The sequence below is a fragment of the Balearica regulorum genome, chromosome 23 (genome assembly GCF_011004875.1).
Source record: "Balearica regulorum gibbericeps isolate bBalReg1 chromosome 23, bBalReg1.pri, whole genome shotgun sequence".
Taxonomy (NCBI): Eukaryota; Metazoa; Chordata; class Aves; order Gruiformes; family Gruidae; genus Balearica; species Balearica regulorum.
Window position 1 is genome coordinate 3,447,541 of NC_046206.1, and position 23,303 is coordinate 3,470,843.

General features: G+C 54.2%; 5 protein-coding genes across 5 annotated transcripts in view; 2 read left to right on the forward strand and 3 right to left on the reverse strand.

Annotated features, from left to right (window-relative positions):
- Positions 1–121: 121 nt before the first annotated feature.
- Positions 122–1,868, reverse strand: TRAPPC4 (trafficking protein particle complex subunit 4). Its single transcript, XM_075774739.1, has 5 exons — positions 1,694–1,868; positions 1,412–1,586; positions 1,224–1,327; positions 1,014–1,140; positions 122–586 (listed from the first exon to the last, which is right to left on the reverse strand). The coding sequence occupies exons 1-5, from the start codon at positions 1,866–1,868 to the stop codon at positions 508–510; spliced, it is 660 nt and encodes a 219-aa protein (XP_075630854.1). The 3' UTR covers positions 122–507.
- Positions 1,862–3,955, forward strand: RPS25 (ribosomal protein S25). The gene is made up of 5 exons (XM_075774742.1): positions 1,862–2,011; positions 2,192–2,287; positions 2,842–3,025; positions 3,416–3,514; positions 3,870–3,955. The coding sequence occupies exons 1-4, from the start codon at positions 2,009–2,011 to the stop codon at positions 3,508–3,510; spliced, it is 378 nt and encodes a 125-aa protein (XP_075630857.1). The 5' UTR covers positions 1,862–2,008; the 3' UTR covers positions 3,511–3,514; positions 3,870–3,955.
- A 230-nt stretch (positions 3,956–4,185) lies between these two features.
- Positions 4,186–7,978, reverse strand: CENATAC (centrosomal AT-AC splicing factor). Its single transcript, XM_075774738.1, has 9 exons — positions 7,638–7,978; positions 7,400–7,565; positions 7,262–7,324; positions 7,021–7,085; positions 6,528–6,633; positions 6,156–6,186; positions 5,657–5,749; positions 5,412–5,544; positions 4,186–4,999 (listed from the first exon to the last, which is right to left on the reverse strand). Exons 1-9 carry the CDS (start codon positions 7,949–7,951, stop codon positions 4,954–4,956), a joined length of 1,017 nt encoding a protein of 338 aa, XP_075630853.1. The 5' UTR covers positions 7,952–7,978; the 3' UTR covers positions 4,186–4,953.
- Positions 7,979–9,776: 1,798 nt separating this feature from the next.
- Positions 9,777–12,647, reverse strand: FOXR1 (forkhead box R1). Its single transcript, XM_075774637.1, has 5 exons — positions 12,527–12,647; positions 11,414–11,628; positions 10,827–11,095; positions 10,207–10,439; positions 9,777–9,805 (listed from the first exon to the last, which is right to left on the reverse strand). Exons 1-5 carry the CDS (start codon positions 12,645–12,647, stop codon positions 9,777–9,779), a joined length of 867 nt encoding a protein of 288 aa, XP_075630752.1.
- A 2,426-nt stretch (positions 12,648–15,073) lies between these two features.
- BCL9L (BCL9 like) overlaps positions 15,074–23,303 on the forward strand; it is a 68,793-nt gene continuing 60,563 nt past the window's right edge. The window contains exons 1-2 of the mRNA XM_075774745.1: positions 15,074–15,111; positions 15,762–15,931. The gene's annotated coding sequence lies outside the window, so the exon portion shown is untranslated. The remainder of the gene's footprint in view (positions 15,112–15,761; positions 15,932–23,303) is intronic.

Consider the following 23,303-nt stretch of genomic DNA (forward strand, 5'->3'; position numbering starts at 1 on the left):
AGGCTCTGGCTGTCTTACGGAGAACGGTGCAAGCAGAACCCCCCACCAAACCCGCTTATCCTCCTGAGGGGCTACGGGCAGAAGTTTACCCCGCCAACAGAAAACAAACAGCCATCCGTTCCTTTAAAGAACATTTGTTACTTCTACACAGAAACTCTGCAAAACCATAAGTTAGAGCTATACAGGGAAAAAAATACATATGTACAATTATGAAACGAAAGATAACAATTGACTGCGGTAAGGCCACGGACCCGCGCCTTATCTTTCTTCAGAAAAGGCAGTGGAGCCGCAACAGCAGGGTAGTAAGCCTCTGTAGCCCAATGTAAACAGTAGTAACGAGTCCGTTTAAGGTAAATTTCACAACAAAGGGGATGAAACGGTATCTTGAGAGATAATGAAGCGCGTTTGGGGATACGCAGTCTCTGCTGTGGAGGAGAGAGGTCAGCTGGGGAAGAGAGAGGCCCTGCTCTTCAGAGGAAGGAGTCTGTGCAACAGGCGAGGCTTTCTCTATGATCCGGGTCCGAAGGGTCCAGCTTTCTCTGCCACCTCCAGAGCGAGTTTCAAGTTCTGATCAAACAACTCGCATCTGAAACAGAAAAGCAGGAGGGGGTGATTTTACCCAGGGAACAGGCTTGTGAAGACAGGATCTCCACGTCCCTTTGGCTCTGCATCCTTCGGGGAGAGATTCCGTAAGTCACGAGACAGCAACCTGACTGGCATTAAACTTCGGTTTGGCCACTAAGGACGAGCAAAGCTTCTTGCCTTACGCTGGGACAGCAGCGATCGTACCAAGGGAGAGCAGCACCTCCCGCTTCCCCAGCGCAGGGCAGCGCTGGATAAAGCACAGGTTGGTCAGTGTCCATCCCTGCAGCAGCGGATTGCGTCTTCCCCCTTCCCCCGACCTCTGGGTCTGCTTTGCTGTTCAACGTGGGGGCTGTCAGCGTTTGTTACTGCACAGGCAGAAAGTGATGAGGGGCTGCAGCTGCGTTATTGAAAGGGGGCTGCTTCCTTACCTGATTGGCATTTCTAGGGAGTAGAAGGGGTTCTTCAGAGCAAAGTCAGAGTAAATCTCATAGATCTTGCGGAGAAGGGAGTCTATCCCCGCCTGCCTCGGGTCAGCAAGAACCACGAACTTGATCCCTGGAGCCACAGGGACAGAAGCGTGAGGAAGGCTGAGCCCTGTGACAGCCCCGGCAAAGCAGAGCGGTGCTGGACGACAGTACCTGTCAGCGTCTGGAAGCAGTGCAGCTTAAAGGTGTCCGTCTCCAGCATCTCGATCCCGGAGCTCCCGACCTCGGGGGACAGCTGTGACCCGATAGCGAAGAGCCTGCAGGGACACGGCCCTCAGCGCCCCCCCCCCACCACCCCCATCCCACGCCACCCCACCACGTCACGTCCCGCCCCTGCTCACGAGTGGAACATGGAGGCCAGCATGAGCTTCTCGTTGGAGGAGAGGCGGTGGCGGCCGAAGCGGATGGACACCGGGTAGTTGGCGGGGTTGCCCAGGAACTCCAGCACGTCCTTCCCGTCCGCCGTGTAGCGCCCGTTGACCTCGGCGCCGTTGATGGCCAGCACGGCGTGGCCCACTGCGGGGACAGCGCGGCCTCAGTCAGTCAGTCAGTCAGAGTCAGTCCGCCCGGCCCTGGCCCGGCCCGGTTCCCCCACCCCGACCCGCCCGCCGCCGCCGCCGCACCGCGGATGCCGTCGCGCTGTCCGAAAGCGACGACGACGCGCTCGTCGTGCGGGCGCAGGACGAGATCGAGAGGGAAGCTGAACGTCTTCTCGGTGTCGGCGCGGGGCGCGTAGTGGTCCAGCTGGTAGATGAGGCCGCCCGCCTTGTTCACCACGTAAACGCTGAAGATCGCCATGGCGCCGCCCCGCCCTTCCTCCCGGAAGTGGCGTCACGCCGTACCCCGGAAGCCGCCCGAGACCACGGGGTTTCCCCACGCCTCGCGCCAGGCGCTTCCTTTCTCGGCCGACATCTTGGGGGAGCAGCAGCCGCCGCAGCATGGTGAGGGCGGGGAGCGGCGTGGTGGCTGGGCGGCGGGGCTGAGGGGGTACGGGGGCGGCCTCCTGAGGGCTGGGGACCGGGGAGTGCCGGGGGAGGGGAGGGGAAGCGCGTCCCGGCTCCCCGCCGCTGCTGACCGTCCCATCCTTCTTCATCCCCCCCCCCCCCCTCCGCTTCCCGCAGCCGCCCAAAGACGACAAGAAGAAGAAGGACGCGGGCAAGTCCGCCAAAAAGGACAAGGACCCGGTCAACAAGTCCGGCGGCAAAGCCAAGAAGAAGGTAGGAGCCGGCGGAGCCTATGCCGCGCCTGCCGGGGCGGCCTCCCTGAAGGCAGGCCCCGAGCTGCGGCTGCGGCCCTCCCGGAGCCTGCCGTGAAAACCCGGGCGGGGCAGCAGGGCTCGTACGCTGAGCACAGCGAAGGGCTGCGGGAGCCTGGTAGCTCGGAGGAGGCTGTTGTGGCTCCCCAGACCTTCCACGCGTGCGGCGTGGCCAGGCCTAGAGAGCGGGTGGCTGGGTGCGGCTGGCACCGTGATTGGGGCGGGGGGTTGCGTGTGCGCGCCGTCGCGTTAGAGGAGCTCGCTCTTCGTCTGGCAGCAAGCGGCACGCAATGGTGCGAAATCTGAGTAACAAAAGGCTTTGCTCCTTTTGTGTGGGGACGCCGCGGGTACTCTCTGCAACGCGTACGTTTACAAAGACCATCTTGTGCATCTCGTTAGTCCTCCAGTCCCGGATGTGATACGGGGACGTTGAACGGTGCAGCTCTTAGCCTATCTAATCTTTTGTTATTGTTTAGAAGATGGCTTAGTGTGGGTTTTTTTCCTCTTTTCAAGTAGAAGTGGTCCAAGGGGAAAGTGAGAGACAAGTTGAACAACCTTGTCCTGTTTGACAAGGCCACCTATGACAAACTGTGCAAAGAAGTGCCCAACTACAAGCTCATCACACCCGCAGTCGTCTCGGAGAGACTGAAGATTCGAGGCTCCCTGGCTAGGGCTGCCCTCCAGGAGCTGCTCGGCAAAGGTAAGCGCTCAAAACTGTGCAAAGAGAGAAAGCCACTTGAATCGGATGTTTTCTTTTCCTTGCTCACCCAGAAGATTTTTCACCCCATCTGAAGTACACGATTTGGCGTGTTTTTGACAAGCTGCTCCCTTAGCTTGCGTTTCAAAAGTGCTCCGAAGTGAGGAGCAGAGGCTCTGCCGTGTTCAGTGGCGTCGCGATACTCAGAAAATGCTGTCAGAAGGACAGGTTGTGACGCAGCCGCTCCCAGACCTGAACGGAAGCCTTGCGCGAGCATGCATAGCGTTGGGTACCCTGGTATTTCCTGTCGCTTGTTGTCCAGTCTGCCGCTTTAGGAGGGCCCGCAATGTCCCCCAGTACGCATGCACTCAAATAATTCCCTTTTTTTTGTAGGTTTGATCAAACTGGTGTCCAAGCACCGAGCCCAAGTGATCTACACCAGAAACACAAAAGGTGGCGATGCGCCCGCCGCAGGGGAGGACGCGTAGGGAGGTGAGATGGCGGGGCTGGGTTGTGCTTTGTTGGGGGCTAACGGGCGGCTACGTGCCACGTAACTGATGACTACCTCGCTGCTTTGGATGGGCTGTTTGCCCAGACGTTTCAAGGGACGTCGCTCGCGTGCCGAGCAGCTTCCTGAGTGGCATTAGTGGAAATGTTGGTTCTCCAGAATTCAAGAGCGATTTGCGATTTTTTTGTCCCGTCTGTGGGCCGCGGGGTACATGGGCACGCGTCCTCCCCGCTGTTGCCCTGACAGAGCGTTCTTGTCGGAATGCAAGTTTTCGGACCGTTTGCTTCCTGCTAGCTTCTTTTGACCTGGTTGCCTGATTTGGGACTTCTTGCTTTGCAGGTTCTCCAGTGACCTCGTCAACAATGTGTCATATGTAGATGCACACAATAAAATTATTGAAATAATTTTTCTTGCCTTTTCAAGAACGCGTACGTTTCGTTATTGACGCATTATTGATAGCAGATTCTGGTAACGGTCACGGCTGTCTTCCTCTAGCAGCGAGTTTTTTGCATTGACAGTGTTACGAAGGTACTGTGAACACGCTTTTATATCGCGAAAAGGGAAAGGAACTTCTGCATTGCCTACAGCAGCCAGTGATGTTAAACCGTATTCGGCTCTAGTAGGAGGAAAATCGAATAGACAGGGAAGGTGCTAGTGAGATATTTTCGTTATTTATTTAAACTCCCCCTAAACAAGCCGTGCCCACAGATTGTGTGTACGAGGTGACAGCATCTTTTGGGTCAGGGTCTACTGGGGAAACATAGTTAAGCAGCTCTAAAGAAGGCTGTAAGTATTTTATTTAAATTAAAAGTAAGAACTGCGCATAGCAAAGGTCTTTAAGGCCTCCTTTCTTCTACGGAGGACCAAATAGTTGTCCTTTAGGTGAGGCAGAACGAGTGAAAGTAACACAAATTAGAAAGAAAACATGAGATGGAATATCATCACTTTCCTCCAGAGCGGGCCCTGTATCTGAAACGTGTTTCAGTTGGCCTACTAACAGAGGTAATCTAAAAAAAAAAAAAAAAGAAAAGGTTTATTTCTCAAAAACTTATTTCTTTAACGGAACGTCACGCCATCAACGCAGGACACCGGCACTACGTGCTGTTTAAGGTCAGCCGCCTAATTATGAAGATACGGCGCAGACAGGAGACCTTCCTTGCTGGCAGGATCTGCCTTTGTGTAGCTTAAGACCAGAAATCGGTGCCCAGATACACATGGGGGAGTGGAGCTACTGCGACACCCCTGGCAGAGCAGCCTTTGGTAACGGTTCCTACCTTCCCGGGGACCGAACGCATCTAGATGTATATATTAAATAAGAGCGCTGAACTTGGTGGCAGCAACAGCCCTGACAAAGCTGCAGCTGCCTACAGTCTGCCTTTCCACAGCGGTCATAGCTCTGGTTTCTTCGGTGCTCCTCTTCTGATCACCTTTTTTTCTTCTTTTCCCCTGATTCAGTTCTAAACTGATGCCTGAAAGAAGTCAGAACGCAACAGCCTTTAGAAAGAGGTAACGAACGCTGCCTCATCTAACAAGTAAGATAGTGTTATGTATAGTGTTTTAGAATGGACACTCAGTGATTTTTTTCTTTCAGCTCTCTCGGTGAGCTGTAGCTAGCTGACACAGGTTTCTAGCGTGTTAAAAGGTACGCGGGTGTGAAAGGTGAGCTAAGCTCAACGAGGCAGACACACTCCATGGCCGTGACCATGCTTCACCTCGTGTGCGCGGCTCCAGGACTAAGCACTGCGTGGCGTAACTCTTCCCGTGCGGTGAAACATCTCCTTATGCTTGCTGCTACCGCAAAACCCGTTCCGTGAGTAGCCTGCGCGGAAGGAAACCGCAAACCCTCCGCTCGCCATCAGCCCGTGCTGCCCTGAAGCTTACCTGGACTGCCACCTCCTGCCGTGATTCCAAACCCGCCCGAAGGAAGGGAGCCAGCTGTCGCCTGTCTGAGAGGTATGGTCAAAGTTGGCACCAACGCGCTCCGCTGGGAGCTTTTTCAGCTTCTGCTTCTCCTCTAAAAAAAAAAATAGTTTGTTCAGCCAAAGTTTTTCAGTCAAATTGCTTTTGATTCTTTAGTGCGGTAAAGCGAACGTTAAGGTTAACTGAAACGTATACAAGCTGCTCACTTTGTCTGAGAAATTCCTCATACGAAGGTCCGATTTGTCGTTTACTTCCATCCTCCTCCTCCTCTTCCTCTGTTAGCCACGGAGGTTTTGCTCCTAGAAGTCACAGGGAAAATGCGTTCAGCCACTGAGGTTATCCTAAGCTCGCCGTAGGGGAAAGCATCCCTTCGTCCCCTGTCCCTGCAGCTCGCCCTACCAAGTAAGCGGGTGAAGGAAAAGTAAACTTTGGGCCTGGTGAGACAAAGAAGCTGGCTTGCCTCGGTTATGGCCGTGGCAGACCGTGCCCCAAACCATACGCTCCACGCAAGCAGCACCACCAACGGCTTTCGTAACACAGAAGTGTTTTCTTCTCTATTATGTCAAATATCAGCAAAAGAGCGAGCACCTCCTCTGGTTTTGCTGTAACTGCTGCAAAACTGCTTAAAGTTATCCCCATTAAATTTGCAAGCCAAGGTTTTCGGTAGGGCAGTAACCAAACGAGTCACGAAGCAGGCACGATTACCTGTGTGAACGTTTCCTTTCCCTTCTGTTTCCTGTTAAGAGAAAAATGAAACACTAATGAGAAACCGATGCTTTCAGGAGTATCTTTCAACAGAACGGCATTGTGTGCGTTCCCTTCCGGCGTCCAGTTCTGTGACAAAAAGTCGGGGAGGGAGGTGCTCTCTGCTTTCCTTCAGGAGCATTTGGGTTTTCAGTGCATTTTAGAACGTTTGCTCATTGAAACACAAGTTAGCACTGGAGGACTGAAACTCTTCAGCTAGTCACTGCCTTTTTCAGCGGCTGGAGACTGCAAACCCTTGTTTTTTGCCTTGTAACGCGCACTACGTGTACCTCACCGTCATTTAAGTCACGCTCGTTAGCCAGTCACCCCTACCTGGTGGCCAATGAAGGTCAAAGCCTGGCCTGATTCTGTCCAGTTTAAGTCAGGCCCCGTCTGCATCCCACTCGGGCCAGGCTGCTCCGCATCCTGAGAGGAGTCCCTGGAATACAGAGGCTGAGAGGTGGGTGACTGTTGAAGCCGGGCAGGCAACGATTGTCCAGAGGTTTCTGGAGCAGAACGCGTGTTTGGAGAGCTTTGCAGTAAGAAGGAAAAAGAAAAGTTTTCTCGGGGCGTGGTGACGCAAAACGCTTGGATGTTGTTGCTGTGCTCGCTCTTTATGGTTGTTGGCGCTTACCTATGAATGCGCGGCCGAGACTAATCTCTCTGTGGCTGTGGTGCTTACCGTAGCGTAGGTAAAAGTTTGCAAAGGATCTGAATGGGTGCCCATGACAGCGTCACTGAGCGAGAAAGGCTGCTGCTGGGGCTTGGTCTGGCGTTTTGAGCGGGGTACGTGGGTTAGCAGCGATGTAAGGAAAACGGTTCTCACCTTCCGGGTCCGGGTGGGGGGCTGCAGACAGAAGGTCCTGCGCAAAGCTCTGGCTCTGTTTGAAGCTGAGTGTGATTCAGGAAAAAGGAACAATATTTCTGGTATTGAGCAGAGCCCCCCACCCCTGCCCCACTCCAGCCACCCCCAGCCCCTCCCGAGGGCGCCCGGTTCCGCTGGGGGTGCGTGGCCCCGTCCCCGCTCCCCGCCGGGGCGCAGCCAGGGCAGGATACGGCTCACCGACCTGGAGGGCGGCTTGCACGGTCTCCCGCTGCCTGCGCTCGGCTTCCCGGATGCCGGCCGCCATCTGCGGGGAGAGAACGGGTGAGGCCGGGACCGGGAGCTGCGGGGCCGGGGCCGGGCGGCGCGGGGCCGGGGGTACCTGCCGGATGCGCTCCTCCTCCCGCCGCTGGTACGCGGCCAGCGCCCGCTCCGTCGCTTCTGCGAAGCGATCGTACTCCTCGGCCGAGACCAGGAACCGCTCCCGTAGCGCCGCCTCCGCCCTGTTCTCCCGCCAGAACCGCGCCGTCTCCCGGCGGTGCTCGGGCCTGCGGGACACCCGTCAGCGCCGCCCGCCCGCCAGCTCCGCCGATCGCCCGGTGGGCCGCCCGCCTACCCACCCGGCCAGGTGCTGGAGGAGACCGGCCTGCAGCAGCGCCAGCCCGCCTCGCCGCCCGTCCCTCCGCACGCTGCTCCCGCAGCACAGGCACCAGACGCGCCGATCGTGCTCCGCCGGGTCGTAGCGCCGCACGGTCCCGTCGCCGTCCCCGTCCCCCGCCGCAGCAGCAGCCGCCGCCGCCGCCCGCGCCGCCGCCACCTCCTCCTGCAGCCGGCCCAGCGCCTCCCGCAGCCGCCGCCGGTGCGCGGCGCTGTACAGGTGCCGGCGGCCGGTGAAGGAGGTGCGGCGGCACAGCCCGCAGTAGTGCACCGCCATGGCGGCGCGGAGCCGCCCGGAACGGCCCCGCAGGGCGCAGGCGCGGCAGGCGGGGACAGCGGCCCGGTGGGGCGGGGGGGTGGGGTGTCCCCTTCCCGGGCTGAGGGGTCTTTCCGTGCGGGGAGGGGGGGTGCCCGGCCGGGGGGGGGAGAGCCGTGCCTCTTCCTTTACCTTAACTTGCTCTTTGCGGCAGGCTGGCGTTGCGCTTGGTGCCCGGCGGGGACGCGTGTGCGGCAAACGCCGTTCTCGGCAATGCCCCTCTGAAACTTTACGCGGTTTCAGAGTTTTGGGTTGTTATTACGAAGGCGCGCTGGAGACGTGCCGTGCACCCCTGGAACGCGCTGGTCTCCCACCCAACTGCCTTTTGACGCGCTCTCTCTGGTAACGGCGGTCTGACGCCTTGTCGTTTTGTTGGCCATCCACACCTCTACCAAAATATTAAGCAGGCTGCTGCTTTTTTTTTTTTTTTTTTCCAACATTTAGTAAGAGCAGAGGATGCTCGTGGTTTAGTCCAGCGTGACTGAAGGAGAACATCCGAACTGCAGCATCAGGGTTATCTCAGTGCTGCCATCCCGCGCAGCCAGGCCTTGGCGTTACCTGGCATCGGGTCCTGCTCAGACAGACAGACAGACAGCCTGCGCTGTCTGCGTGGGACTCACAGCCGTCTGTCTCCTTCCGACTTCTGCAGTCGCTCGGGTGGCGGTGGCACCCAGCTGCGCAGACCCACCTTGGTACCGTCCTAGTGCGCGCATTTAGACCTGATCAAATCCCTTGTAACGCATCTCTTCTTTTACGCTCTCGTGGGCAGGCAGGTGAAAGGAGCTGGTCTCCAGGAGGTGCCCAGCCTGCCCTGCCCTGTCCTGTCCTGCAGGTTCAGACGGGCTGTCCCCTGGCATCCTCTCCCTGTGGTCCAGGTCTAGAACATAACCCAGCCACAAACTTGCATCGTGACTGTGCGTTCTTCGTCCCTTGTCGACAGGGCGCCCTGGCTCCTGCCGTACGCGGGACTGATAATGGACGTAACTGGACCGATCATGCCTCCTCTGCTCAAGCAACTGCTGCGGAAGCCAGGAGGAAGGTATGAAAAATCTTCTTGGAACACTAGACACCTGCTATCTGCCTGACTTTGGGCCTGGGGATGTGATTTTCCTGCCTCTTGCTGGAGAAGCAAGTCAGTCAAGAACACAACAGTAAGCTCTGATTGGGTTTCGGTTGTTTCTTTTTTTTTTTTTTTCCTTTGTCATGTCCTTGCGTCTCCAAGATAGCGCTCTCCCTCCTCACGCTCCGCAGCGCTCGCTGATTTCTGCCAAGCGAGCGTTGCAGACGTTCCGAGCAGCCTGCCCAGCAGTTATGTGGATCCTTGCTCGCTGGTTTTAACAGCTGGGCGGGCAAGGGCAATGGTTCGCATTAACACCTGGATGGTAGGGGCTCCTCTCACTCAGCCAGCTAATATATTCTCTGCTCAGCCTCCGAGACCTTTCGGTAGGGAACAGATCAACCTTCTCCTGCAGCTTAATCCTCTGCACCGCAAGAACGTTGCAAGAGGCAACAGCTTGCATGGAGGACTTTGTCGTAGCAGGTGCCCCGTGTCGAAAGGCCTCGGCAACTCGAGATGTGTGCAGCTGGAGCAAAAACTTGCCTTATTGAAGGAAATTAGATTGGTCATCTTTCTCCTCCGCCCACCTTCTAAATTGGAGTCCTTATGTCACAACGGTCATAATTTCCACGTGCGGCTCTTGGGAAGCTACCTGCGGCAGCACCTGAGAAAATAAGCTTGGTTTGAAAACACACGGTACGTGTTTCAGGAGCAGAGAACCAGAAGGAATCATAGGCCAAACAGAGATCTCATGAGATCTGCAAAAGACAGAGAGAGAGAGGAAGCTGCGATAGTTACTTGGACCATAACGATGCTACAGCCTCAGTCCTTATCCGCGTTAAACTGATGGGTACCGTATGGCCGAGCAACGCGATACTGAGATGAAGGCCCCGTGTTTTAATGCAGCCTGGTTTGTTTCTCTCGCTACGTTGGTTACACTGGAGAAGGGTTCTTGGCCAGTCTGGTGACCGAGCCCTGCTTGTGGGGGTATCTCTACAGGGGTCTCCAAGTGTCTGGTGTCATCTCCTAGACCTAGCGCCCTGCAGTGCCGGTGACTGCGTACTGGCTTGGGCGCCCGCCTGCATCCCCCCCGCTACAGGAATCTTGTAAAGTCTGACTCACTCCGCATTTTGCGGGGCTCCTGCCCTCTGAAACGTACCCGGTTCGCTCATGCTTTGGCGCACCAAGTCAAGAGCCTCTTTGGGCAGGGCCTGTGCTTCCTCCCGAAACTTTCTGTGTCCTTCTGGAGTCAGTTTCCACAGGCAGGACTTGCGGTTTCCCTCACCGCACACGAAGCCGGTGGTTTTCTCAAAGCAGCTGCTGAAGCACAGGTTGTGTCGGATCGTGTTTTTCCAGCCCTCTGGGGCCGTTTGAAAAAATGGGAAGTGCTGCCTGCAGAGAGAAAAGATTTGTCCTGGGCTGAAGCACTTAGAGGCTGCGATAAATAATAGAGCGCATCGTATCCGAGCCAGGGAAGGAGGAGGGGGTCCTCCCTGACCCCTGTGGTGTAGGGGTGGCTGGCGCAGTCGAGCACCGCGTTTTCCTAGGAAGAGTAAGACAAAATTAAAACGCTGGCTCTCGAGACTCATGGGTTTGGGCGTTGACGAAGAGGGGAAGCAGTTTTCTCAGCGGCTTCTTGGGCCAGAGGCAGAGCAAAGACCCAAATACGAGTCCCGGCTGCCACATCCCTGCTCCCCAGTAGGAGACCAGAGACTCCCGTACGCCTCATCGTCCCGCTTCCCCTCGTTCTGCGCTAGGAACTGGGAGAAGAGTGGGTACCGTGTGAACTGGTAGATCTGCTGTACGGTCAGACTGCCACTCGTGCTGTTGCACAGGGCGAGGGTGATGAGGATGCAGTAATTAAGGGGGGGACGGGGCCAGCCTCCCTCAATTTTGGTGCTCATCTGCCTGGGGCATTTGAGCTTCAAGCTCTGAGGTCGGAGGACCGCAGATTTCCAAGGCATCGGCATCACTTTGAGTTCCGGAGCTTCCGGCATCTCCTGAGGAACCGGGGTGTTCACACATGAAGCATCTTCATCCTCAGTAAGCTGGGGAGAGGAAGGAGAAAAAGGAGTCGGATGTATTAGCCCTGGGTGGAATGAGGGACGGGGATAAGCTGCTTTGTTCTGGGGGAGGGTGGGTCTGGCAGAGTGCGTGTAGAAAGCTCATATACTTTAAATTTCAGCCTCCCTCCCTGCACTTTGTACTCTCAGCCCGTTCGTCAGACAGGCTCTGTGCATTGACTGACCCCTGCTGAAACCAGAGGCAACCTCTCACAGAGCTGCTGAGCCGGCTCCCTGGTTCTTGCGGGATCATCAAGCGCGTATGATGCCTAGGACTGCCCGAGCAGTTCCCTTTTTTTGTACCTTTCCGGCCTCGCTGGAGGATAACAGCGCATCCTCCTCGGAGCAGTCCCGGTCGGAGTAGTCCCAGGATGTGTTTGGAGAGGAGGTTTCTGTGGCACCAGCAAACGAGGCCACCAGGCTGTCGGATCCGGCCGGGTCTATGCCAGGGCTCCCAGGGATGGGGCAGACCAGGCTGGGGTTTACCCACATCCACAGATGGGGCTGAACACCAGGTTCTAAGGAGAAGGAGAAATGTCACACACACACCCCCCCCCCCGCCGGTCCTACCTGAGGACCCTTTCTAGATGCTGCTGTCCAGAGGCAGCCCGGGGAAGCTCTAATGTAATGCAAATCCCAAGGAAAAGGTCCCCGGTTGCCTTCTCATCCCTCTAAATGGTATTTTATTTCCTGGTTTGCATACAGCATGCACGTCTGCGTGTTCTTGCACCGCTGCGGCCAGCTCCAACAACGGTGCTCAGGTCTGAAATCTTACCTTCTCTTTCCCCTGCAAAGCCAGAAGAGCGTAAATTACCCCCTTCAGTCCTCCTTTCCTGAGCTTATCTACCCAAAAGGTTGCATTAGGAGGGAAGTGTGTCTGCAGGCAATGTAATTCTATCCTTATCCTTGAGAGACGGGCTTCAACTTTTTCTAAGTAAGCTTCGAAAATTTCCAGTCTGGACACAGATGGTCTGGCTGGCAAAAGAAAAGCCCCTTTTCCAGCCCATTCCCTGAAACGCCGACGGCCTCTGTAGGTAATACCAGGTCCCAAACTTACCCCTGGCATCCGGCAGTGCCCCCGGCAGCGAGCGTCCGTGTGCCGGAGGGTCAGCTTGCCACTTCAGCGTGCGATGGCGCGGCGTCTCCTCGGGAGCTGGTAGACGTGGGGAGCCCAGAAACACTGTGATGAGCTTAAATTTTCTGTGTTAGCCTCGTTTTTCTGTAAGCTGCGTACTTACTTTGTACGTAATTCCAGACACTTCTAATTTGATCCGATCACACAAAGAAAATGGGCTTTTTGTTAACTTCTAGACTGGAACTTTCTACTTACCAGATTTTACAATTTTCACCCGAGTTTTGGAGACAGGAATCTTTCTAAAAGGAAGCCAAGTCAATCAATCCCCCTGGGGCCCTTACCTTGCAGAAGCTCTTCAGTGGTGATGGTGAATTTGAGCTCCTCTGCCATATCCCAGTCCTCAAGGCCATTTTTTAGGTGCAGGCTTTCCCAAAATGACCTGTTTTGAAAATTCAAGTACATTTTTCTTTGTATGTACTCGCCGGGTGCTGAGCGCAGCAGGATCTGCGAGAGTGGGACAAAGGATCCCGTGAGCTTGAAGTGCTCTGTGTGCCGAGAGACTTGATTTCATTTTTTTTTTTTTTTAAAAAAAAAAAAAGGATATCACACAGGTGGGTGAAAGGCTGGTCTCCATTTCACACTTCTAAATACCTATTAAAGCCCCTTCCAGTGAGTAAATGGTCCATATTGGTGGAGTAAGCGAGCTGATTGAGAATAAGGTCAGTGGCACCATGTAGGCTCTGTTTACTGTCCATTTACTTTGCTGGAGCCTTGATAAATGAGCCATTCCTATGTTCCTTAGGCTAACCCCCCACGCACACTTCTGATAAAATCACAGCGTTACCTGCGCCCTGCAGTGGACTTCCCCGATCTGAGAACCCGAACGTCTCTGGAAGCAGGAGGGATCTCTGTGGGATGCATAGGGCACTCGGGATGCATTTGCAGGTACCGGGGAGCTCCCTCACCCCACTTTCCTGGAAGTAGCGGGTTTTAAGACCGGAAACTGCTTTAGATCAGCCCAGGCAAAACACTGAGGGGGTATCGCAATCGGGGAAGAGGAGCCAGGTTAAGCAGATACTGGGCGTGCTTTCACAGCGCGTCTCTTGAGAACTTTTTGCGCAGCTCCTTGGTTCTGTTTCTTCAATTCTATCTTTCACACACGGCCCCTGCCTAATCTGTCCCAGGTATTATGAAGGAAACGACGTGGTGTGTGGTATTAAAGGGTGGTTGTAATACATCCTCATCCTATTCGCCCGCTCACCGTCACTCTTCTCCTCGGGGGGGGGCAGGGGAGGTGGGTGGCACGGGTGGAAACAGAGCAGCTACAAATCCAAGCCTTGGCTTAGTACCAGCAGGCAATGAGATTTCAGACCCTTTACATATGTTGACCGTTTTGTAGGAGGACGCAGGTAATGCTTGTAGCGGAGGAGTACATCAGGGACTTGCGGCAGGGGGACGGACCGAAAGAGGCCGGTTTTGGCAACTGCTAGAAGAGATTGTGTCATAACGTTAGCGTCACGATGTTGGGAGAATCTCGGCTTACAAGTGAATTCCGTGACCCTTGCTCCAAAGGTTTGGCTTCGAGTCATTTGGGGTTTTTTCCGTGCAATGAAAGAAAAGGGTAAGGTGCTTTTCCCCACCGCAGGCTTGCTCTGCGGTGCTTCGGGCCAAACGTTCCTCCGCTTGTTTGCTGTCACTATTCTCACCCTTCGCATATTTGCATCTTTTGAGACGGGCCGTTGAAAAACACGTCAAACGCCAAACCAAAAGCTTTTCTTGAAAAGGTAACGTGCAAGGGGCAGAGGAGGATCTGGCATGCTTAGTTCTGCCTCTTCAATAAAAGCAGGCATGGTGGTTTGTACCGTATTGAAGTTTGCTTAGTTCTTGCTAGGTGTTCCACAAGTACCCGGTCAGTATTGGCTTTGCTTTTGCTAGGTGCAAAAGACTACAGCCGCATAGCTTTTTCCACCCTTGCGTGACAAAGTTCAGTCCTGAGCGGAGACGATGGATGTGGTCCCCGTCAGATTCCTCGGGTGTGAGCAGGACCTGCTCGGTTGGCCGCTTTCCTCAACAAGGTCTGAGCGCGCCCCAATCAAAAGCCTTTCCCCTTCCTGAAACTGGAGCCCGGTATTTGACTTGAGATGTGTTGCAAACAATCCAGCTACTATAGTTTAATAATTTACCCCGTATCGCTCGACCTGTCGCACCACAAAGTTGCTTTCCCCTTTCTGTCTGGAGTGAAACTCTCACGCAGTGGTGCGTGTGCATCAGCTGAGGCGGCGTAATTCGTTAAGGCTGTGATTATCTACATGCACCCTCAGTTGATGCCTCACCTCCCTGCATAACCTTTGGTACTTCAACAATAAACTCGCCCGAGAGTGCTAGACTGGATGCAGTTATGATAATAATTTTAGAACCGTGTAAGTATTTTGAGGGGGGGTAAGAGAGGTCCTGCGGCAGCTAGACCTCGCACGGGGATGAAGCATCATCCTGGCTTTTGAAAAGCAAGCGGGGCAATGTGTGAGGCACCGGCGTGAATAAAAGACAGAAGAATATTTGGGGATAGACTTGTCCGTGGGAAGGACACGGTTCTCCGTGCCGCTTTCCAGGAGCCGTGTTGGGAAGAGCAGCCTGGCAGAGGAGGAGGAGGAGAACCAGAGCGTGTGGCTTGGCCACAAGAGGCCGTGTGAGCTGGCATTTTGCAGGGAGCAACTGGATTCACCTGGAGCTGGTTCAGAGCCGGTGCCCCTGGAGTTGGGGGGGGTGGTGGTCTCTAGCAAAAGCTGCTACTCATCTCAGTGATGGAGATGAGAAACAGCTGCAGACCTTCCAGGGCTGCTAACAGCAGCTGATGAGAGTTTCCTTCCTCCCATCCTCCCCCAGGTTTCTGTGTCCTCAGAGAAGGCTGTGCTGGTCTGTGGAACTGGTAAGTAACACGAGGGAAGGGGAGGGATAGGATAGAACATATTGTAATACAGTTCTCCACCTAGAGAAGCCCTGAACAGTGGTACTTAGACCCTCCCCTCAAAAAAAAAAAAGGTGTGGGGAAAGCTTGCTAGTATTTCCTGCCTCTGCTGTAGGGATGGAAAGCGTTCCCCCATGTGATAACATTTACTTCTTACTGGTAGAGGTTTGAGGCCCTGCTATAACAGAAACAGGTCAAGCAGAGCCCTGCGGTCTGCCCGGTCTGTGCGATGAAGCTAGCAAAACTGGAAACAGAAGTGTTGGTTTCCAGCTTAAAGCCTAAGAGTGTTTTAAATATATACGGTTGCAACCACGGGCCTCTCCCTTAAGTCGAGGAAAAGACTGGAAAGGGCTTAATTTTGCCTTTGGCCATTCAGTTGCTGAATCCCAAACCCATTGGTGTAGGTACTGTGTATTCTGGGTGAAAGCACCGTAACCCCTGAGCTCTGCCTTGCTACCCTTGCTTTCCCAGGGGACAGGGATCTTGATCAGACTGATGGAGCCAATTTGTGAGAATTAAAATCTAAGACTGCCAATTCCTTGTGCCCTACGGTTTAACCAGAAGCTCGCGCTCGTATCCTAAAGCCATCTCATTTTTTGGTCCCCCTCTAGCTTCGGAAGGTGAAAGATAAGTCAGAAGAGAACCTGCTGATGCGTGCAGAAGGCCAGAGTAGCCAGCGTCTCTAGCTGCATCATGAACAGAGCCGGAAACGTAGAGAGGTGACAAGCTGGAGGTGTCTTGGCTCAGGACGTCCGGATTCTTCAAAAGCGGCTCTTTTCAGGTGAGCGTTACCAGCGCGGAAGCTGATTGATGTGATAGTTTTACTGAATACCCGTCTTGCCTACTCCAGCACGCCTCGTAACCACCAGAACTGCAGGGAAGCGGTGGGTTGGGGTCCGGGGGCGAGCGCGGTCCTCTTTCCTTGCTGATTCCCATCTCCTGGCATTTTAGATTAAGACTTGTTTGCAAATCAAGAGAAAAGACATTTCAGATCGAGGCGTAACTGCGAGTGTGCTCAATTGCTTCTCAGGGTGTTTGAGTTTTGCAGCTGCGTTTCCGCGTGTAAGGTGTAGGTGGATGTCTTCGGCCAGGCTTATGGCTCAGTGTGGATGTGCTGCCGCGAGGTCGTCTTGGCAAGCCAGAGAAACTAGATTTGCTCCTGTTTCTGAAAGATGCTGCATCCAAGCTCGCGCTCTCCCCTAAAGACAGGGGAGGTCTATAACTTGGCTTCCGATGCAGAAGTTGTTCGAGTCTGGCTTGAATGGCTCTTGTATTCCGCAGCCTCTGAAAGCTTTGGATTTGTACAGGGTGACATCTGCTTGTCCGTGGTGATAGGAGGGTATTACCTCTAGTTTTTGCCCGGCTGCTGGTGTTTGTATAGAAGCAAGCTCAGTGGGCTTGGGGGGTCTCTGGCCTTGTGAATACCGGTCATGCCAATCAACTATGTTCCTTGTGTGTGTGTGTATATATATATTAATTTATTTTTTTTCTCCCCTGTGGTAGAACAGAGGTTAATTTCCAATAAGTAATCAATACTTTCCCCTCATCTTCCTGGTATGGGGTGTACAGTAGACACCTGGCTTGTCCTTGCACAGTGCCACTCCCGCTGTGTTGGCATTGCTTCGATTCCCTGTGCTGCAGCAAGTGGCTGATGCTGTGACTATAATACAGAAAGAGCCCCCAGGATTTGCGTAGGCTGGGGTTAACACCAGTCCTTTTGGTTAAAGAGAGGCAGCGGGGAAAGTACCGGCAGGCAGGGGAACGCAAGGCAGAGAGGAGGCTGTGGACTGGTGACAGTCGGTCGCTCCATCGGTTCTGGACCGGGGGCTGTGCTGGGGTGCCCAGCAAATCCTGCAGATGCCTGGCTGTGTCTCCGTCAGTACTCTGGGTAGATGCTGCTGCCATCGTAGCCCTTCGTAGCCTCCTCAGGGTGTGAGGACGCAACAGATCTACTTGATGAGTATCGTGGCCTTTTTTATTAGCCATATTCTATTCTCTCTGAACAGATAGGCTATTTTTATGGTGGGGGAAAGGCAGCCTCTTACCCCCCATGTCCTCAAATTCTGTGAAGTTGCAGTAAAAGAGCTGAACTCGGGTCTCTGCCCCTCCTCCCTGATTTTTAAAACCACTTCAAAGGTGAGCTGGCGGACGATTGAAGCGACCGGTTCTGCCAGGCTCGTCGCCACTCACCTTTCGTGCCGCTCCCCCGCAGAACAAAGTGCGGCGCTTCCCTTTGATTTCCCCCTTTGAAAGCCGTAGGGGACAGAGTCTGAAGCGCTCTGCAACTTTTTTGGCGACTCTGCTCCGGTACCTTCCTGAAAGCGCCGGGTGCATCAGGACAGGGCTCCAGGGAGGAGACCTCGCTTGCGGCTAAATTAGCTGTCGGCGCAGGCTGGAAACTTCATCCCGCCTGGATGTCGCAGCCGGCGTCCCCTGGGTTTGCCGGGAGGGCAAAGTAACGCCTGCAGCGAGGGGAGGAAGGAGCTGCAGAGCATTTCAGAGTCGGTGGCTTCGACCGACACGCTCAGGAGTCCCAGAGCCTAGCCTGGCTGCCCCTCACCGGCAGTACGTGCCACCTCCCGGCTCAGCCGCTGCCCGAGGGAGGGGTCTGCCCTTTTCTCCATTTTACATGTTTTCTGCCGAGAAGAGATGGCACGCAGCAGAGTGGAGCACATGCTGCCAGTCTCCTCCCAGGTGGGAAGGGGAAAAGCAGGGAGTGCGTGTGCCGCAGCCAGTGCCGAAGGCACAGTCTGCTCGCTGTCTCTGCGAGGGGCGCTTCTTGTACGAGTGCGGGGCTGGTAGGAGAGCGGGGCTTGTCTTCCCGACGTGAGTTTCCATACCCCCTTCTGCGCCATCAGGGCTTGAGGCATTTGCAAAGCTTTAACACATAAGACTGTGATCTGCAAGCAGGCAGCGATGCTAGTCCTCCCCGCATCGTGCGAGGCGGGGTGAAGACCACCTCGTACTGAAGCAACAACCCCACCTAATGCCGTGTCCCAGCGCGCTCTCATCAAAATACAAACAGAACTTGTCTCTGCTCAGCTCGTGAGATGACAAGATCGCGGCTTGCAGCCGTGCAGCCGCACTGCCAGCGCATGCAGCGTTTGGTGAGAAGAGATGCAGGTCATGTCTGTGATGCTTGGAAGCAGTGGGATGCTGACTCTGTGCAGGGAGCTGTGGTAACAGAGGAGTAGAAATTGGTCGTGTTGGAGGTAGTATCGGATGATAGGCTTGGGCTAAGGTTAATAAATCTGATCTCTGTTATTCTGGCGAGACACTTGGTGTTTTATAGCCAGTGTCACTTTTTGTACGTGTTGCGGAGCTGCAGAATCGAGAGGAAACCTCCTCTTGCCTGCTGGTCCAGGGCCAGGCTGGGTGCCTGTACATGGCTTCTTATGGGACAGCGCTGAAAATCTAAACACGTTGGGAGGTGTGTGGTGTGTGTGTTGGCCTCTCAGCCCCTGGCTGTGAGAACTGATGCTGGAATCACGTTCAGCTACCCCCACGTATCAGGGCACATGCCTTTACATGAGGCCGCTCTGTGGGATTCAGCCTCGCTTGTCCTGCTAGTGGAGAGTCGCTGAGATCAGGAGGACCGTGTCACTCGAAGTTTAGTCTAAAAAAAACCAAACCCTTTTCTTTTTACTGCTGCTTGAAACAGGGATGTTGTGTCTTTAAGGCACCCCCTTCTCACTCCCCTAATACCTCAAGGCCTCCGAGTGATTCTGGAGGAGAGGATCAGTGCAGGAGTTGAAGGCATCTTTCCCTGCCCTGCTGCACTGCTCACTTACTGCTCCGAAGGCTGTGCTTTGCCATTTCCATGGAAACCATTAGTTGCTAAGCAACTGGAGCATCATCTGCGCTGAGCCCTCGCATCTAATTATCCCATCACAGTGGCTGAGAGGGGCTGGGGGGGGGGATTAACTCCTCTACCATGGCAGATCCGTTGACAACACTTTAGTCACATTTAAAGGGACATCGTCTCTCTTCTGCCGCGCTTATCGGCACTCTTGCTCGGGCAATTACTTGGTTTTCTTGTACCGTTGGGCTGTCAGGAGGGATACGGGTGTCAGCGAGCAGCAGAGATGCCGTCCGTGCTCGCAGCATGCTTGCTGCCCGTGCACGGAGCTCTGCCGGGAGCTCTTCTTTCCATGCGTGTGATGCGCTTAGCCGTATGTTTGTATCGTGCAGTCCTTGCCTCGCGGACTCTGTCTGGGCCATACCTGTAGTCCTTCGTGTATCTCCTTTGTGTTGCGATCGCCTCGATGCTGCCCCTATGTTCTTGTCTCTGTCCCAAGAGCCTGATGTCATGTCTGCTCTGTCAAGTATTGCTAATTCTTAAGAACTCGGCAATGGAAGAGGTGGGCAGCTCGCCGTCTTTGGTCTGTCTGCAAACTAAAGCAAGCATTGCCTGAGTTGATATTCCGTTCATTATTACCTTACTGTTTGCTGCCAGGAGGGCTAGCGATTAAGTCTTTGAGGAGCACTGCAAGTCTGAGGTGTAAAGTAACAACTAAGGAAAATCTCATTTCCCGGACCTCCGTAAGAGGACAAAGCCACCCGCTGCCTGGTGAATTTTCAACATTCAGATAAAGTAGTCTGTCTGAGAGCTGATCCTCATTTTGAGTTTGCAGACCCAAGGTCACTATCGTGCAGGACTCTTGTCTCCTGTGAGATTTCATCCGGGTGGAGTTCCCGGACTTGTGACGAGAGTGGTTGCAGTTTGGGTTACCTTTAGACAAACGCCTGAGCTTTGTGGAAGCCTGACTGCACCAAGGCCCGTGCTTGAGTAAATTGTATCGGCTTCTCGCCTGCTCCCATCACGCTGGGTAGGGAAGGATTTCTCAGTTTTCGCTTTCTCCCAGGAAACAGATGCTTTGTGATTTACCAAGCTGATTGCTTTTCTAGCAGCTGGGTCAGTGAGGACAGGGAGGTTTGTTAGAAAGTTTTCCCCACTTGGGGGTTTTTTTTGGGGTTTTTTTTTTTTTTTTACTGCATAGGTCTGTGAACCAGCTGAGTGTTACTCCAAAGCTTCCTAGCAGTGTTTGCCGTGCCTTGTATAAACAGTGAGGGTAGAGCTTCTTCAGCAGGAGGGTGACCCATCCTTACCTTTGAAAAGGAAGAGAATCCCTAATACCTCCCCAATTTGCCTTTGTTTCTGTGTCCATCCCTGAATTGTAATGTCTCTCGCTGCAGCCAAAACCTGCAGGCGCCGTCCAGCCCTGGCAATATGTTGTGCCAACCTGTTAGCAGCGCTTCCACCCCTCTCCCTTGGAACGGGACCAGGGCATGCGGCTCTCCGAGGAATGAGTGACCGGAGGCTAGGTGGGATGGGGCAGCTTGGGAAGATGGAGCAGGTGCCCCCCGGCCTCGCTCTCAGGGTAGACGGATGATGCTGATTATTATTAGAGCTTTTGTAATGATCTCGGGGAGGGGCAGGCGGAGGAGAGATATATTTTGTCGTGAAAACGGGAAATGTAATTAAAGTCCACATGTTAATTAAGAGCTGGAGGGGAGAAATAGATGGATTTCTGCCTGAAGTCTCATTGGCATCAGCAGTTGGGCGCTTTGCATAATGCTAATAGACAAGGAAGAAAGGCTTTGGAGGAGAAGCATGGAAGATGGAAGCGTTGCGCAGAGGTTCCTGTGGCTAGGAGCGGAGTGTGTAGTGTAAAGGAAAAGCTTTGTTTTCCCCAGCCGAGGTTGGGGAACCATAAACAGGAGGAACAGTGTCCACAGCCTTTCGCTTTTGGTCCTTTGCTGTAAATTGGCCGTGTCGAAGCTCATGGGAAGATGGTCCAGGCCCGATGACCCACGTGCGTATCTGTCGTTTGCCTGGGCACCTCCCTGTTCCCTGCGTGGGGATTTTCAGTCCCAAGAGTGTCAGACCAGCACGCCCATCCTCCTAAAAGCAGTGGATGTGAGAGAGTTCCTGAGCTCTCGCTTCTCCCTCGACGGTGGGCATCCCAGCCGAGCCCAAGTCTCACGCAGCTCCTGAGACGGAAAGTGAGAATATCTCATAGCTCCGAGCAGATCAGGGCAGCTGAAACCTGCTCGTCTGCCCCTCTGGATATGTGCAAGAACGCTAATCAGGTGCAGGTCCCTGGTGGCTTTCAGATGCTCTAATAAGGAATTTAATGCTTGCTTTTTTTTTCTTGCAGGTCAGGAGTCAACGAGGTTACAGCTCTGCTGCTCTGACAGGCAGTGGAAATGAGTAGAGGGGGGGTGAGCGTAGCGGAGTCTGACGTACCTGCTTACAAGAGGGCAGCGCAAAACCTGAACGCATCTGTGGGATAAGAGGGTGGTGGTCCGTGTGCGCATGATGCTGTTTGGGGGAGCAGAGGATGACTCTGCTCCTTCGCAAAAGTGAGAAGAAGGTTGTCTGCGCGCAGGAATTACAGGAACTGTTCAAAACTTAGTTTGCCATGTGTTGGGGGCTCACAGGGATCGGGCAAAGCAAATGTGCAAGCCTCTGACTCACGCATGAGGTCCCAGAGTCAGGAAGGAGTAATCTAAAAGCTGCTTGAGCCGTGTGCTGAATGTTAATGAGGCAGGCAGCGCTCACAGAAATGCTGCAGCCCGGTTCCTGCCGCCCAGCTCTGCTACCAGTGCGGCTGCTTCCCTGAAAAGAGCAAAAGGGCTTGTGCTGGCAGAGCATGCCCGAGGACTCGAGCTTCTGTGGCTCGGAGAGCGAGGCAGCCTGGGAGCTCGCAGAGCAGAATGGTTAGCGTGCCTCCTCGTTCCGTCCAAAGGCTAGGTGAAACGCTCCCCTTTGCACCTGCAGGTTTCTCGGTGGAGAACAGCACCCCTCTATTTGAACGGAGCGTGGCATCGGGCAGAACCAGGGCAAAACTCGAGGAAGAGCGTCGCACGGAGCGCGATGAGTCTGGCTAGTAACGCTGTCCATGTCTATCCTGGTGGATGACTGCCGGGCCAGAGCAGAAGACGTAACCGCAGGCACGCGGTGCCGTCGCGCAGTGGTTGGGACAAAGAAGAAATTAAAGCGAGGGAGGGAATTTAGGAAGATAGAAAGTCACTGCCTAAGTTGGAATTTGGCCAGGACGCCGGATTGAGCATCCCGACTTCCGGAAAATGTCGAGGGATTTGTAATGTCTCGTTTGAAATACGGTGCTTGAGGTATTGCAGTTCCTCCCGCGTGGCTGGCTGGGTGGGAGGTTTCCTGGCTATCGGATGGCCAGCAGCGTCTGCAGTTTGCTCCCCAACCTGGAAGTGGAACTGGGGAACATCTCGCTCTCTCCGCTAGGTTATACTGTGTCCTTGCTCTTCTGCTTCGCTCGCGCGCTCTTTCTCTTGCTTCTCTTTTCATTTCCTTTTGGCATCTCAGGGCTTAAAGCATTTCCAAGAAGAACTGAAGTTAGGAGAGCAGCAGCTGAGGAAGCTTGCCAAATGCTCTACATTGGTTGACAGCTCTTCTCAAAACCAGATGGTTACTAATTAAAGGGAGTCAAGTGAGGAGGCTGCATTGGCCTTTCTAATTTTTAAAATTTTTTTTCCTTCCTCTGAAGAAAAGCTTTGATGACCTTGGAGGAAGGTCATCTTCCTCTGTTTGCAGGGATGTCTTCTTCCAGTACTTGCAGTCCGTGGTGATGCCAGCGCTGTCTGCAGGGCGCAGGATCTTTCTGAGGAAGCAGGCTCACTCTTTGCTTTAAGCCCAAGGTAGCTGCCATGGGAGGCAGGACAGAAATGCAGTTGTAAAAAGAAAACGCAAAGCGGTAGAGGATATTTGAAATGTAGGGAAGAGCCCTTCTCCCAGATCTTCTGCGGGACCTCTCCTTGAAGCCTTATATTGTCAGTAGAAACAAGCCTGATGTCGTCGTGCCGCCCTTTCGCCGAGTCTTGCCGTCCTCGGGGAACTTCTCCTTGTTCCTCAGCCTGCTGCACCTTTCGGGCAGAGGAGTACTTTAAAGATGGCCGCTCTTGGGCTATCCATGTGTACGTGGGCTGTTCCACGTGGCTTTTCTCCGTGGTACTGGGAGCTAGATGGCTGGGAAGATGAAGGGCAAGCACAGCATGTTTCTTTCTTTATTTTCAAGAACATTTGGTTTCTAGAGCCAGTCTTAACAGATGCACTGTCAACGCTTAACGGTTCAACCTCATGTGGAAGAACTGCGTATGAGGAAAAATGTATTGGC

Coding starts and splice junctions, on each gene's coding strand:
- TRAPPC4 (XM_075774739.1), bottom strand. CDS start 1,868: ATGGCGATCTTCAGCGTTTACGTGGTGAACAAGGCGGGCGGCCTCATC. Junction 1,587..1,693: donor ACAGCGCGACGGCATCCGCG/GTGCGGCGGCGG, acceptor CTGTCCCCGCAG/TGGGCCACGCCGTGCTGGCC. Junction 1,328..1,411: donor CTGGCCTCCATGTTCCACTC/GTGAGCAGGGGC, acceptor GTGTCCCTGCAG/GCTCTTCGCTATCGGGTCAC.
- RPS25 (XM_075774742.1), top strand. Junction 2,288..2,841: donor GCGGCAAAGCCAAGAAGAAG/GTAGGAGCCGGC, acceptor CTTTTCAAGTAG/AAGTGGTCCAAGGGGAAAGT. Junction 3,026..3,415: donor CCAGGAGCTGCTCGGCAAAG/GTAAGCGCTCAA, acceptor TTTTTTTTGTAG/GTTTGATCAAACTGGTGTCC.
- CENATAC (XM_075774738.1), bottom strand. CDS start 7,951: ATGGCGGTGCACTACTGCGGGCTGTGCCGCCGCACCTCCTTCACCGGC. Junction 5,750..6,155: donor GAAAGGAAACGTTCACACAG/GTAATCGTGCCT, acceptor TGTGACTTCTAG/GAGCAAAACCTCCGTGGCTA. Junction 5,000..5,411: donor GGCAGGAGGTGGCAGTCCAG/GTAAGCTTCAGG, acceptor GACTTCTTTCAG/GCATCAGTTTAGAACTGAAT.
- FOXR1 (XM_075774637.1), bottom strand. CDS start 12,647: ATGTACTTGAATTTTCAAAACAGGTCATTTTGGGAAAGCCTGCACCTA. Junction 11,096..11,413: donor CCTCCAGCGAGGCCGGAAAG/GTACAAAAAAAG, acceptor TCCTCTCCCCAG/CTTACTGAGGATGAAGATGC. Junction 9,806..10,206: donor CCAAAGCATGAGCGAACCGG/GTACGTTTCAGA, acceptor TGTCTTTTGCAG/ATCTCATGAGATCTCTGTTT.